At 63.7% G+C, this 12,023-nt stretch overlaps 1 protein-coding gene across 1 annotated transcript in view; it reads left to right on the forward strand.

Annotated features, from left to right (window-relative positions):
* The window catches only part of LOC111145289 (kinase non-catalytic C-lobe domain containing 1), a 59,705-nt gene extending 48,821 nt beyond the window's left edge, over positions 1-10,884 (forward strand). The window contains exons 22-31 of the mRNA XM_022500122.1: positions 707-820; positions 1,664-1,811; positions 1,926-2,105; positions 2,764-2,967; positions 3,500-3,582; positions 3,851-4,001; positions 7,955-8,077; positions 8,164-8,223; positions 8,967-9,124; positions 10,653-10,884. Coding sequence (XP_022355830.1) covers positions 707-820; positions 1,664-1,811; positions 1,926-2,105; positions 2,764-2,967; positions 3,500-3,582; positions 3,851-4,001; positions 7,955-8,077; positions 8,164-8,223; positions 8,967-9,124; positions 10,653-10,884 — 1,453 coding nt within the window. The remainder of the gene's footprint in view (positions 1-706; positions 821-1,663; positions 1,812-1,925; positions 2,106-2,763; positions 2,968-3,499; positions 3,583-3,850; positions 4,002-7,954; positions 8,078-8,163; positions 8,224-8,966; positions 9,125-10,652) is intronic.
* The last annotated feature ends 1,139 nt before the right edge of the window (positions 10,885-12,023 follow it).

Below are 12,023 nucleotides of genomic sequence, written 5' to 3' on the forward strand. Positions count from 1 at the left end.
AGCACATCTTCCAGTGGCTAGGGAGTCGGCCTTGCCAGCACCCACACGCCTTCCTTGTTTCCGGAACTCAGTCACTGACCGGCATGGTGTCACCTGGCCTCGGGCTCTCTGGGGCGCCCCGTGGGTGGGGGCACTCGGTGAAGGGTAAGGACCCTCGTTCCCTCAACTATCTGGTTTTGCCCTGAAGAAACTGCGAACTTCAGGGCACAGATTGCTGCTCTCACTTCTAATGCAGTGAGTTCCAGGAGGGGGCTGGGGTCGCTGCACGCACACAGGAGATTTCTGAGTAGGTTCTAGAAGCAGATAGTGAGGGTGCCTCCAAAATCAATGGTGAAGAAGGTCCTCTCACCAGAAACGGTCGGGAGTCCCTACTGTTACCAGCACCCCACGTGCACCTTTTACTTCCCCAAAGGGTTCTGTTGCCCACCATCCTCCCAGCATGGGCACACGTGTACACACGCTCACACACACAACTCACATGCCTTCACACTCACACACATTCACACACGTGCTCTCTCACACATTCGCCCCAGAACCGCTAACAAAGGCTGCAGGGAGCCGGGCCTCCTCCACTTTCCTGCAGCACAGGGAAGGTCGGGTGGGAGGACTGGCTACTCACGTGCGCGGGGAGAACCCGCGAGCCGGGGGCCTGGCCCCAGGCCAGCAGGGCCGGGCCTGTGACCTGACCGCCTCCTCTCCACCCCAGCGACGCCTTCCTGGAGGGCTACGTGCAGCAGTTCCTCTACACTTTCCGCTACTTCTGCACACCCCAGGACTTCCTGCACTTCCTCCTGGACCGCATCAACAGCACCCTGTCCAGGTACGGCCGCGGGCCCCGGGCCTCACAAGGGCAACACAGCCCCAGGGTGGACCCCATGGCGCCCCGTTAGTGACCATGAAGGGCGACAGAGTCCCCAGTGACCCTGATGAGGATGGGGGCAGAGCTGGGTGGGAGAAGGAAGAACGCGGACAGGGGACACGGGGCCCTGAGGGAAGGGAGGCAGCAGCGGCCGGAGGGGAGCGTGGCCAGAGGCAGGCCTTGGCTCGTGGAGGCCATGAGGATCGGGAAAGGCTGAGGGTGGGGGCAAGACAGGTAGCAAGGTGGCTGGGGGGAGTGCCACGCCCATCCGCTGGAGGGGGGCAGCCCAGGGGGAGGAGGGCCCTGCCAGCCCTCAGCCCGGGGCTGGGATCCTGGGATCAGGGGAGAGGCTAGAGGGACGTGGCACCGCCAGACTCCCCGTGCACTCCCTCCCTGGGGGCAGGGACTCACAGGAGAGACGTCGGCCTGTGGAGCCCAGCTCCCACCCCACCTCTTGCTCGAGTGTCTGCACGCTGCCTCCCAGACCCCAGGCGTGTCAGGCCCTGGCTGCAGAAGGTGACGGGTGCTCCAGGACTGGGCGCCAGGCAAGGGCGGAGGAAAGCCGCAGGTTCCTGCCCAGTCACCGAGCCTGTGGCCCAGCTGTGCAGCGACTGCCTCTCCTGTCCCCTAAGATGGGGTTGTGCAGAACCAGCCCTGGAAGACAGAGCCACGCTCAGACCCCACTCATGCCCCTGTGCTCGGCGGGGTGACTGCCGCCAGCCATCTGCCCAGTGCAGCAGACAGACCTGCCAGGGCCAGCCGGCAGCCCCCGCATGGCTCAGGCCCCCTCCCCTCTGCCTGCAGGGCCCACCAGGACCCCACCTCGATCTTCACCAAGATCTACAAGCGGAGCTTCTGCCTCCTGCAGGCCTGGCTGGAGGACTGCTACGCGGTGGACTTCATGCGGAACTCCGGGCTCCTGGGCAGGCTGGAGGACTTCATCTCCTCCAAGGTGACTGGGGGCAGAGCACCCAAGCAGCCCCTGCACCACCACGGGCCGCACTCGGGCGCTGAGAGCCGCCGCCCCTGTCTGGGGGGCAAGTGACCGCCTTGTGCTCCTGCCCAGATCCTGCCCCTGGACGGCTCCGCCGAGCACCTGCTGGGCCTCCTGGAGGTGGGCACCGACCGGCGGGCCGAGGGCTCCTCACGCGGCACCGACCTGGAGGACCCCAAGGAGGCCGAGGACGACGCCAGACCTCTCAATGCCCTCTGTAAGAGGCTCTCGGAAGACGGCATCTCCCGGAAGGTGGGGGCCTTTCCCAGGCAGGGCAGCTCCCCGCGCTCAGCCTGAGCTCAGAGAACACGGAGCAGGCGCGCACGCCCACGCACACGTGTGACCACGCACAGGCTCACCCATCTACGCATGCGCACACGCTCCCCTGGTTGCCGGTCCTCACCCGTCTACGCATGCGCACACGCTCCCCAGGTTGCCGGGCCTCACCCGTCTACGCATGCGCACACGCTCCCCAAGTTGCCAGTCCTAAGCACTGGCCCCAGGAGGTTGGCACTGCCCTCCCCTCCTCGCTCCGCGCAAGGCCGGGTGCTCAAATGACCTAACGTTCCTGACCCTCGGGCCAGAGGTCTGGGTGGAAGAAACCATTGTCAGGAAATGGCCTGGGATGGGGGCCGGGTCTGTGGGGATCTGTCCATGATGTGGGGGGACAGCCCCAAATCTCAGTGCCTCTGTCCCTGGGGGACCTGCTGAAGTGGCCGGGACAGGTGTCCTTGAGCCAGCAAGGCCCCAGCGGGAGGGGTTTGCTCTGTGGCTCTACCTGAGGCGGCCTGAAGGGTCCCGGACCCAGAGCCAGCCTGCTCCCCCTCCAGCGTCCCACCCCCAGAGGCTGCCCACAGGCAGGACGGGCTGTGCCGGCGGCCCTTCAGCACAGCCTGCCCTTGCTCTGCAGAGCTTCCCCTGGAGGCTGTCCCGGGGCAACGGGCTGGCCCTGCCGCACAAGGAGCGCCAGTACACCATCGCGTCGGCCCTGCCCAAGCCCTGCTTCTTCGAGGACTTCTATGGCCCCTATGCCAAGGCTAACGAGAAGGGGCCCTACTTCCTGACCGAGTACAGCACCCACCAGCTCTTCAGCCAGCTGACATTGCTGCAACAGGTGATGGGGGCCGCCGGCCAGCCCCGGGGGAGGGGGGATGGTGCCCCCGGGGCGGAGGGTTAGGGCCTGTGTGCAGCTCACCCGCAGGGGCGTCATGAGGAGGGATGCTCTGGTGCTACAGAGATGTTTGCAGGAGGGACGTGTGGAGGGCAGGGAATGGGGCCAGATGCACAGGTAGGGGCTGTGGGGAGGGCGCCCAGGAAGGGCTGCCGCGGGCAGACCACTCCCCTGCCGCCTGCCCCGTCGTCCCTACACTCCCACCTTGCAGGCACTAGAGGCGCCCTGCGGGCCTCCTCCTTCCTGGCTCCTCAGCTCCTCCCCAGCTCCGCCCCCAGGCGCCCCACCCTGTGACACCCCCTCCAACCCCCGCCATTCTGGGCCCTGTGTCACTTGGCAGGAGACAGCAGTGATGGTGACCCCAGTGATCCTACCTGGGGTCACGACAGCTGGGCAGAGAGAGGATCCCCTGAGACGCCGCCTGGCCCGCGAGGCCTGGGAAAGGACTGAGCGTCTGTGTCCTTATCTCCGACAGGAATTATTTCAGAAGTGCCATCCTGTCCACTTCCTCAACTCCCGGGCCCTGGGCGTCATGGACAAAAGTGTGGCCATCCCCAAGTGAGTGTTCACCTGTGGGGCGTCACCCCAGAGTCCTGGGACAGATGGCTGGTGGTGGGGTCTTGGGGGCCTCATCTGAGTGTCTCGTGGACACTCGTGACCACAGGGAGACACCGTTGTCGTGACCGGCCTCGGAGCCGGGCCCTCCCCTCTTCCCTGCGCCCATCCTGCAGCCCCCGTGGATCCGGAGAGACCCTGCAGCCCCAGGGCCGGGCAGGGCCACCTCCCCGTGTCCTCCTCGCCGTGATGTGCACCGCGTCCCTTCCAGAGCCGGCATGTCTGAGTCTCCGTCCGCCAAAGCCTGCACCTTGTTTCCGCCCGGCTACGTCCAGGACTCGTACCTGCTGCGGCTCCTGCGCCGCGCGGACGACGTCAGCACCTGGGTGGCGGCGGAAATCGTGACCAGCCACACCTCCAAGGTGGGTGCCTCGGCGGCAGCCCCTCAGAGGACGGTTGGGGCAGTGCTGCACCGGCACACGGTGCCTCCCGTGGAACCCAGTCGCATGCTCTCCAAGCGCCGGGAATCCACAGACCCGACCCCAGGCCAAGGGGGACGGTGGCGCCTCAGCTTCCGTTGCTGGTGACGCCGGACGCCGCCCGGCTGACCGCTGGGCGCCGGCGGCCACACCCTGGTCTCACGTGACTCTTCAGTCTGGCAAGTGCACGCTGGCTCTGGTCACCGTGACCAGCCTCTCCTGCATGGGACTTGCACACATGTGTGTGCACACACAGTCTCACACGTGTGTACTCCCTGATACACCCACGGTCTTCCACAGATACACCCCTCACACACATACCCTCACACACACTTCCTGACCGAGTACAGCTGACACACATACCCTCGTCTCACACGCACTCCTCCTCACACACACTCCTTCACGCTCCGACACTCACACACTTCCTCACACACGTTCCATCCCACACAGACACCCTCACTCTCACTCCCTCACGGTCCCCCTCACAGCCACACCTATACCCTCCTCACATGCTCCCTCACTCACATGCTCCGTCACACTCACACGTACTCTCTCTCACAAGGACCCTCTCTCGCACACACACATTCCCCCTCACACATATCCCCTCACAGTCACACATACGTACCGACCGTCACACCCCCACACACACTCCCTCACACTCACACTCACACAAACATCCCTCACACTCACACACGGGCTCCCTCTCTCACACACACAGTTGCTTTCAGGTTCATCCTCTCTGGCACACAGGGGCCTCCTGTTCCCACGTAGATCTCCTTCCGGGTTCCCTGACACACGCTCCGTCACACAGTCCCTGACACACGCACCCCCTCCCCCACACTCATACCTGCTCACACGGACCCTCCCACGCTCACGCTCACGCTCAGGCTTCAGTCAGAGCATCGCCCTTGGGGGCTCCGTCCACACTCCCGCACGAACCAGGTCCCAGGGCTGGGAATCGTGACTCCCAGGCATCCCACGAACCCAGACTCTCCAAGGGAGGGGACCCACTTGGTCACGGCGGCGTCCCCCGCAGGCGGCGCGGGGTGTGTTCTCGGCCTGTGACACTCAGGTCGGCCCCTTGAGGCCGAGCGCTTGCTGCTCCAGGGCCTCTTCTAGGCCTTGGGGCCGTGGCCCGGACGGAGGGTGTCTCAGCCGCGGCCGCTCACCTGCTTCAGGCCGGGTGCTGCGCAGGCCAAGGGGGACAGTCCCCTGCCTCAGAGCCGGCACCTTGCTCCAGGGTCCCGCCGCTCAGGAGGGCCAGGGGGACAGAGGGCCCCGGTCTCTGGTGCGCCTGCGCCTCTGGCCCACCAACGCCCTGTCGCCGAGGCCTCCAGCTTCCTGCCGCCCGAAGCCGGCGGCAGACGCGCGTCCCTGGAGTCCCGCCCAGTGACGCGGCACATGGGGAGGGACGCCGGGACCACTCGGGCTCCTCCTGTGAAACAGAAGCCCCTTCCCACGGGGGCCCCACCACTCCGAGGGCAGTGGCGGCCACACGCAGACCCTGGCCCCAGTACCGGGTCCCCTCAAGCACGATCCCCACCAGCGCTGGCCCTGGGCAGAGCGTCGGGGGGACACTGAGGGGTGGGGGTGCTGCTGTTCCGCCCCAGCTGCCCCCAGCCCTGGGAGGCCGTCCCTCCTCATCGGACAGCAGAGCGCAGGTGAGTCTGTTCCGGTGTCACCGGCCTCTGCGGCTGGTCTTGCTTTTTCCAACGTCCCTGCGTGTCGCTCACCCCGACGCGCGACCCATTAGCACGCGCAGCGCTTCTGCTTTGCCCTCCGCGGGGAGTTTCCAAGCTTTAGGGGTTTGTCGGCCGCAGACTGACCCATCCTCGTTTGTGCCGGGATGCGGCGAGAGCTTAACGACTTAGCGGTGTCCCGAGCGGTGTCAGGACGTAGCTTCCCGAAATCAGGGCTGCGGACGGGCCGTCTACGGTCCCTCCCGACCTCTGCTTCCCAGGGGGTCCTCCTCCGCCAGAGCCCCAGAAAGAGGGAGGATGGGTCCCCTCCCAGCCCGAAGGAGAAGCTGGGCTCTGTGTCCCGAGCCTGCAGGCGCCCTGCCCAGTGGGGCAGCACGGAGCGCGGACACATGCGCTGGCCCGCGCGCTCGACGGGGCCGTCGACGGATGCACACCTGGTCGCGGGCACCCAGCTTACAAGGGCAGGAGGGACTCGTGGGGTCGCGGGGGCAGAACTCCACCCGCTGCCGTGAAAGGCTTCCCGCATCCCCGTAAGCAAGGACAGGACGACAGACGAGCGGCCCGCAGCCCTTCCACAGACCTGCTGGCCGCCTGCTGGCCGCCGTCTCCCGGGCTGTGTGCCCCTTCCTGTGACGTCACAACCGTCCCCCCCCCTTACTGTGACGTCACAACCGTCCAGAAGACTGACTTTTGCATTTGTGAACTGGGGTCAAGAAAAGAGCTAAAATTCAAATTTTGAGCCGGAGACTGCGACGGGGCCGTCATCAGACGTCCCTGGTGGCCGCCATGCTGTCCGTGCACGCGACGCAGCGCAGAGAGACAAGGTGAAGAAGGAAAACGCTGAAGCTCGTCGCCCTAAAGCAGAGCTCGCGGACTCTTTTTTTAGATGAAAAATGGTGGGTTTCAGTCTCATCAGACAGTCTTACATGTGCTAGAACACGGCTGCCAAAGATGTCCGTCCACGGGCAAATGAGTGAACAAGACGGGTCTGTCCGTCCTGCGGACTCAAGCCCCGCCTCAACAAGGAGTGAAGTCCTGACACAGGCTAGAGCCTGCGTGAGCCTGGGGGACAGGACGGGGGGGCGGCCAGTCACAGGAAGACACACGCCGCGTGGCTCCAGCCTAGGAGGCCCCTGGGGCAGCTGAAATCACACCCCGGAACGTGGAAGGCTGGGGCCGGGGCAGGGGCGAGGGAGGGGGAGCAGGGCTCGGACGGTCGCCATCGCAGGTTTACAAAGGGGAGAGACGCAGGCTGTGGCACGAGCAGGCGCGTAGCTGACACCGCTGAGCTGTCTGAAAAATGGCTCAAGAGCAGATTTTATATTATGCATTTTTACCACATTTAAGAAAAAATGATGTGATGGAACAGTTTTCTCTGAAAGTGCTGGAGAGTATATTTTGCATCTATTTAAATATATGAAGAAGAAATTGGGATGTCAACTTAAAAAGTATAAGCCAGTAAATGTCGTTCGAGATCCTTTAAGAGCCTGGTAAGCTGGTCAGCCGGGAGGCCACCATAGGGAGCGAGGGGCCGTCTGTGCGACCACACAGGCAAGGCCCTGCCCGGGAAGGGGAAGAGGCGTGTGGTTGGGACCCACAGACAATGTCCCCACCTGAAGGCTGGTCCCGGCCCTGGTGGCAGTTCGTGAGCAGCTCTGAAAGGGCTGAAATGCGCCCCATTAGGAATGAGAACCCCGTGGGGTGTTCCCGCCAGATCTGCTGACTGGCCAAGCACAGAGGAGCGGGGAGTGGGGGGACCCGCGGAAATGAAGCCACGCCACGCCCACCCCCGTCAGGCTCTGGAACCCCCCGAGGGGTGGGTCCCCCCCCCGCAGAAAATGAGAGGAAGCTGCTGGCTGGCCCCCCTTGGGCCCCTCGATGCACCCGCACTAGGTGCACCCTTCCGACCCCGAAGCTGTGCCCCTCCCCCGCATCTGTCCCTCTGCTGGAGCAGAGGTTTGTCCTGGGAGTGACCGTGCCCTCGAGCAGTGAGGGTGACTTTTTTTCACATCTTTGTGCTTTCGAGTCAAGCCTGTCTTCCTGCACCTCCCGGCGACCCCTCTCGCCGGCCTGCTTCTCCCACGGGGCGCCCCTCGCTGCCCCGGGTGCCCGGCGCTGGGTCACTCTGCCGGGTCCCCGGGCTGTCTACCTGCTTGTGTCCCGCGGGAGGACCCTGAGTGTGTCCTCTGGTTACAGCTGCAGGTGAATTTGCTGTCCAAGTTTTTGCTGATTGCGAAGTCTTGCTACGAGCAGAGGAACTTTGCGACAGCCATGCAGATCTTGGGAGGCCTGGAGCACCTGGCCGTGAGGCAGTCCCCTGTGAGTCACCCCGCAGAGCCACGGGCTGCAGGCAGGCACGTGGGCACCACGTGGCTGTGGGGGGCTCACCCGTGCTTTTATTTCAGGCCTGGAGAATTCTACCCGCAAAGATAGCGGAGGTCATGGAAGAGCTGAAAGCCGTGGAGGTACGGGCACCGTGTGCGCGCTTCTGGTGGCCTGGGTCCCCAGGGGGCTCCCCTACGGACAATCTCTGCACATCTCTGGGGGGTCACCAGGCATAGCCTGCTTCGTGGCCCCACGCCATCCCCGTCCCGCGTTGGCCTGGTCTTGCCCGTCTCCCCGCGGGGCAAAGACTGCAGGTACAGATGCCCAGAGGACCAGACGGAGCTTGGCTGACCCGCTGGCCTCCTTGCTTCTCTCAAAGTGCAGAGGCAGCCTCCCGAGATCTCAAGCCAGGAGACGCTGGAAGGCTGGGCATTTCCCCAGAGGAGGCCCTAGGAGCCGACCGCCGCCCCAAACACCGCTCTCTGCAGGGTGGGAGGGCCACGTGTGTCCTCAGTTGACACCAGAAACAGGTCCCTAAAGTCAGGCAGCCTGGGTCACGGCCTCCTTGGGGCAGCTGGGTCACCCGGCTATTTTCTGGAATCCAGAGAGAGTAAGTTAGGAAACAAGTTTGCCATTTCTGAGGGTGGGAAGTGTGTGGCTTTCTCATGGGCGTCCACGTTCCCTTGGTATCTGCCAGCTTCAGGCGTCCGGACTTCCGACCCGGACCCCATCGTCCGAGGTCCGGTGTGGATGGGATGTACATCAGGGCTGTGTCGTCTCCTTGCGGGGGCAATCCCAGTGCCAACTGGGGTTGCCTGAGCTGAGCGCCCCAGACTGACCTCTCCCCCCTCTCCCCTGCCCACGCCCCTGGCTGGGCCCCCAGGTCTTCCTGAAGAGCGACAGCCTGTGTTTGATGGAAGGACGGCGCTTCCGGGCACAGCCCACGCTGCCCTCAGCCCGCCTCCTGGCCATGCACGTCCAGCAGCTGGAGACAGGGGGCTTCACCATGACCAACGGCGCCCACCGGTGGAGCAAGCTCAGGTGAGGGGGCTCTGCTCCCAGCAGCCCCACAGGGCCCTCGCGCCGTCTGCACAGCAGCCGTGGCCAGTCCTCTGCCCGGTCCGGTGGTGCCACAGTTCCCCTGCCTGGCACCCCTGGGGGCCCAGGACACCTGGGAGGTGCAGACTGGGGGCTGCTCGTGAAAACCACCATGGCGACCCCAGACAAAGAGGGTCATGCTCATCTCTGCCTCGGAAACCACAAGCTGCCTCCAGCCCTCCTCTCCTGGGGGTCCCAGGCCTCAGTGGAGATGCCCCCCCATATCTCACAGGCCTGGGCCAGCCTCTCTCCTGGGCACCCCCACAGCCTTGGACACACCTGTTCTTCCACCCCCTGCGTCACCCACGCACGCAGACAGGTGAGGCCGGGCAGGCCACGGTCCGGCTGAACACCCCTTAGGGTCAGGGCAGACCTCAGGAGGCACAGCCCAAGGGACCTGGAGCCCAGAGGTTCCGACCTCCTTCTGGTCACCAACTCAATTTTTTAGGAGACAACACAGAGCACACTAGTCCGTGTTAGCAAAATGGAAACTAACAATCGGAGGGAAGGCCACGACCCAGAAGGAGCAAGGGCAGAGGCCCACTGCCGACTCTTTACTCTGTTTTAGGTCTGGATGTATATTCATGTCTGTCTGTATTTATCTGATGGAGAGAGAGATGGGTGGTGGGGAGGGGCAGAGAGAGAGAGAATCCCGCGCAGGCGCCATGCCCAGCGCAGAGCCCCATGCGGGGCTCAATCTCAGGACCTGGATGGAGATCGTGACCTGAGCTGAAATCAAGAGTCGGACACATCGCTGACTGAGCCACCCAGGTGCCCCGCATGTTTGCCTTTTAATGGCCAAAGTGCCGTCCTTCATACGGGAGGTGCAGTCTCTTTATCCACAGTCAGGGTGAGACTATCTGTCTGCACAGTCCACGGCCTCCCCGGGGCAGGATTACCGACTTCTGCTTCGTGATCCCAGTTTTCCTGGATGACGCCCGAGGGTGTGCTGGTCACAGTCCCCTTCCAGCTCTCCGGGCAAGCAAGCCCCAGCTCACAGCCTTGGCCAGTGCCCTGGGTGTAAATGCTTGGGTGATGGTGGCTCTTGATGTCCCTGAACACGGAGCTGGGGAGAAACACGAGCCCAGGGACCCCTAAGCACATCCTAACTGACCCTGCGTCTGTCTGGCTCCTCTCCTCCGTCGGAGCCCAGGGGCTGACACCGGGGTGTGTTCCCGTCAGAACCCTTAGCACCAACAGGCCCAGCGCAGCTTTTCCGTACATGTTTATGGACTGAACAGTGGCTGCCTGGACCGACGGCCAGAAGGATGAACAGAGGGTGGACGGGGGTGCAGGCGGGCAGACAGGCCCGAGTACTGAAATGAGGTTGGGCCCTGGGAATAAACACAGAAAACTCAGCCCAGAGTTTGTACTGGAAGAGGCATGGGTTGGATACTCCTGGGACACGCTGGGAACTGACCAGCACAGGCTCGTGCAGACTGACGGACACTCACTTCTTCTCCCTACACAGAAACATAGCCAAGGTGGTGAGCCAGGTGCAGGCGTTCCAGGAGAACCCCTACACGTTCGCGCCCGACCCCAAGCTGCAGTCCTACCTCAAGCAAAGAATCGCACGCTTCAGTGGGGCTGACATTTCCATTTTAGCCGCAGACAACAGAGCCTCCTTCCACCAGATCACCAACGAAAAGCACTCCCGGAAAATCCAGGACAAGTTACGGAGAATGAAGGCCACGTTTCAATAACGGGGACAGCGGGTCTGGTGTGAAATTTCAAAGCGAGGACCGGCCTGGGTAGAAAAGAGGCACCTGCTTCCTGTCCCAGGCCCAGAAGGCCCCAGCAGCGCAGCTCCTGCCGCCATAGACTAGGGAGCCTGACAGCGCGGCGCAGGAGCTGGGGCTCAGCGTGGGCGGCAGGGTGCATGCCGGGGGGCACCGGGAGGCAGAGGCTCAAGGGCCCGGCTGAGCCGGAGAGGACGGGCTCCAGTGCAGGTCGGGGTGTCTCTGCTAGTGTAAAACTCTATTTAAAAATTAAACAGAAATAGAATAAGTGAACTCCCCAGGAGCCACATACCCATTCACACTTCTTAACTATAAACGCGCTCTCACCCAACTCTCCAGGGATCCTGCCCCCCAAAACTCCACACCCACCCACCCTGACTCAGAGCACTGTTCTCACGAGTCTGGCTTATGTCTGCTCAGCAACCAAGGACCAAAATGACCTCTGACCCCCATGCCAACCACAGGGCTCCAGGGGTTTCCAAAACCTTCCAGTGGGGCCCTGAGGCTTCTCAGTGGCCCAAGTGCCAACCTGGATCCACATTCCTATTCCCATGCCCAGACCTACCCCCAACACTCCAACCTCCCCCTCCCTTCCACTCAGACCCTCCCAAACTCCCCCCACCCTCTCTCAAACCTTTCTGCATACCCCAGACTTCCCCTCCTCACACCCCAGACTTCCCCGACCCCTCCTTCCAGACCACTCTAGGGGCCCAGCTCAGCTCTTCCCCATGCCAGCCCGCATGGGGGTACCTGGGTTTTGCCGACCCTGTCCCAGCAGGCCTGATGGGGTCTTGTCCTGACCCAGCCTCTGGCTGCTGGCGAGCCTGTCCCAGCTCCACGCCGGCAGTCCCCCAGTGCCCGTGGCCCTGCGCACCCTCCAGCCTTGCCAACCCCCGCCACTTAGAACGGCTCCAGGTACGGCCTGCCAGGCTCTGCTTCCTAGCCAAGCACACGGGACACAGACTCGGGCCTCAGGGGCCCTGTGAGCACCCCTAGTGCCACCCAGTGGCCTGGGGGCTCAGGCCTAAGGCCCACGCCATCTGCCTCAGCAGCCACGCATGCCCCGCGCCCAGGCTCTGCTCACCTTCACCCCGCTTTGTTGG

This window comes from Enhydra lutris, unplaced genomic scaffold (assembly GCF_002288905.1).
Source record: "Enhydra lutris kenyoni isolate GAN:26980312 unplaced genomic scaffold, ASM228890v2 scaffoldscaffold12, whole genome shotgun sequence".
Classification (NCBI taxonomy): Eukaryota; Metazoa; Chordata; class Mammalia; order Carnivora; family Mustelidae; genus Enhydra; species Enhydra lutris.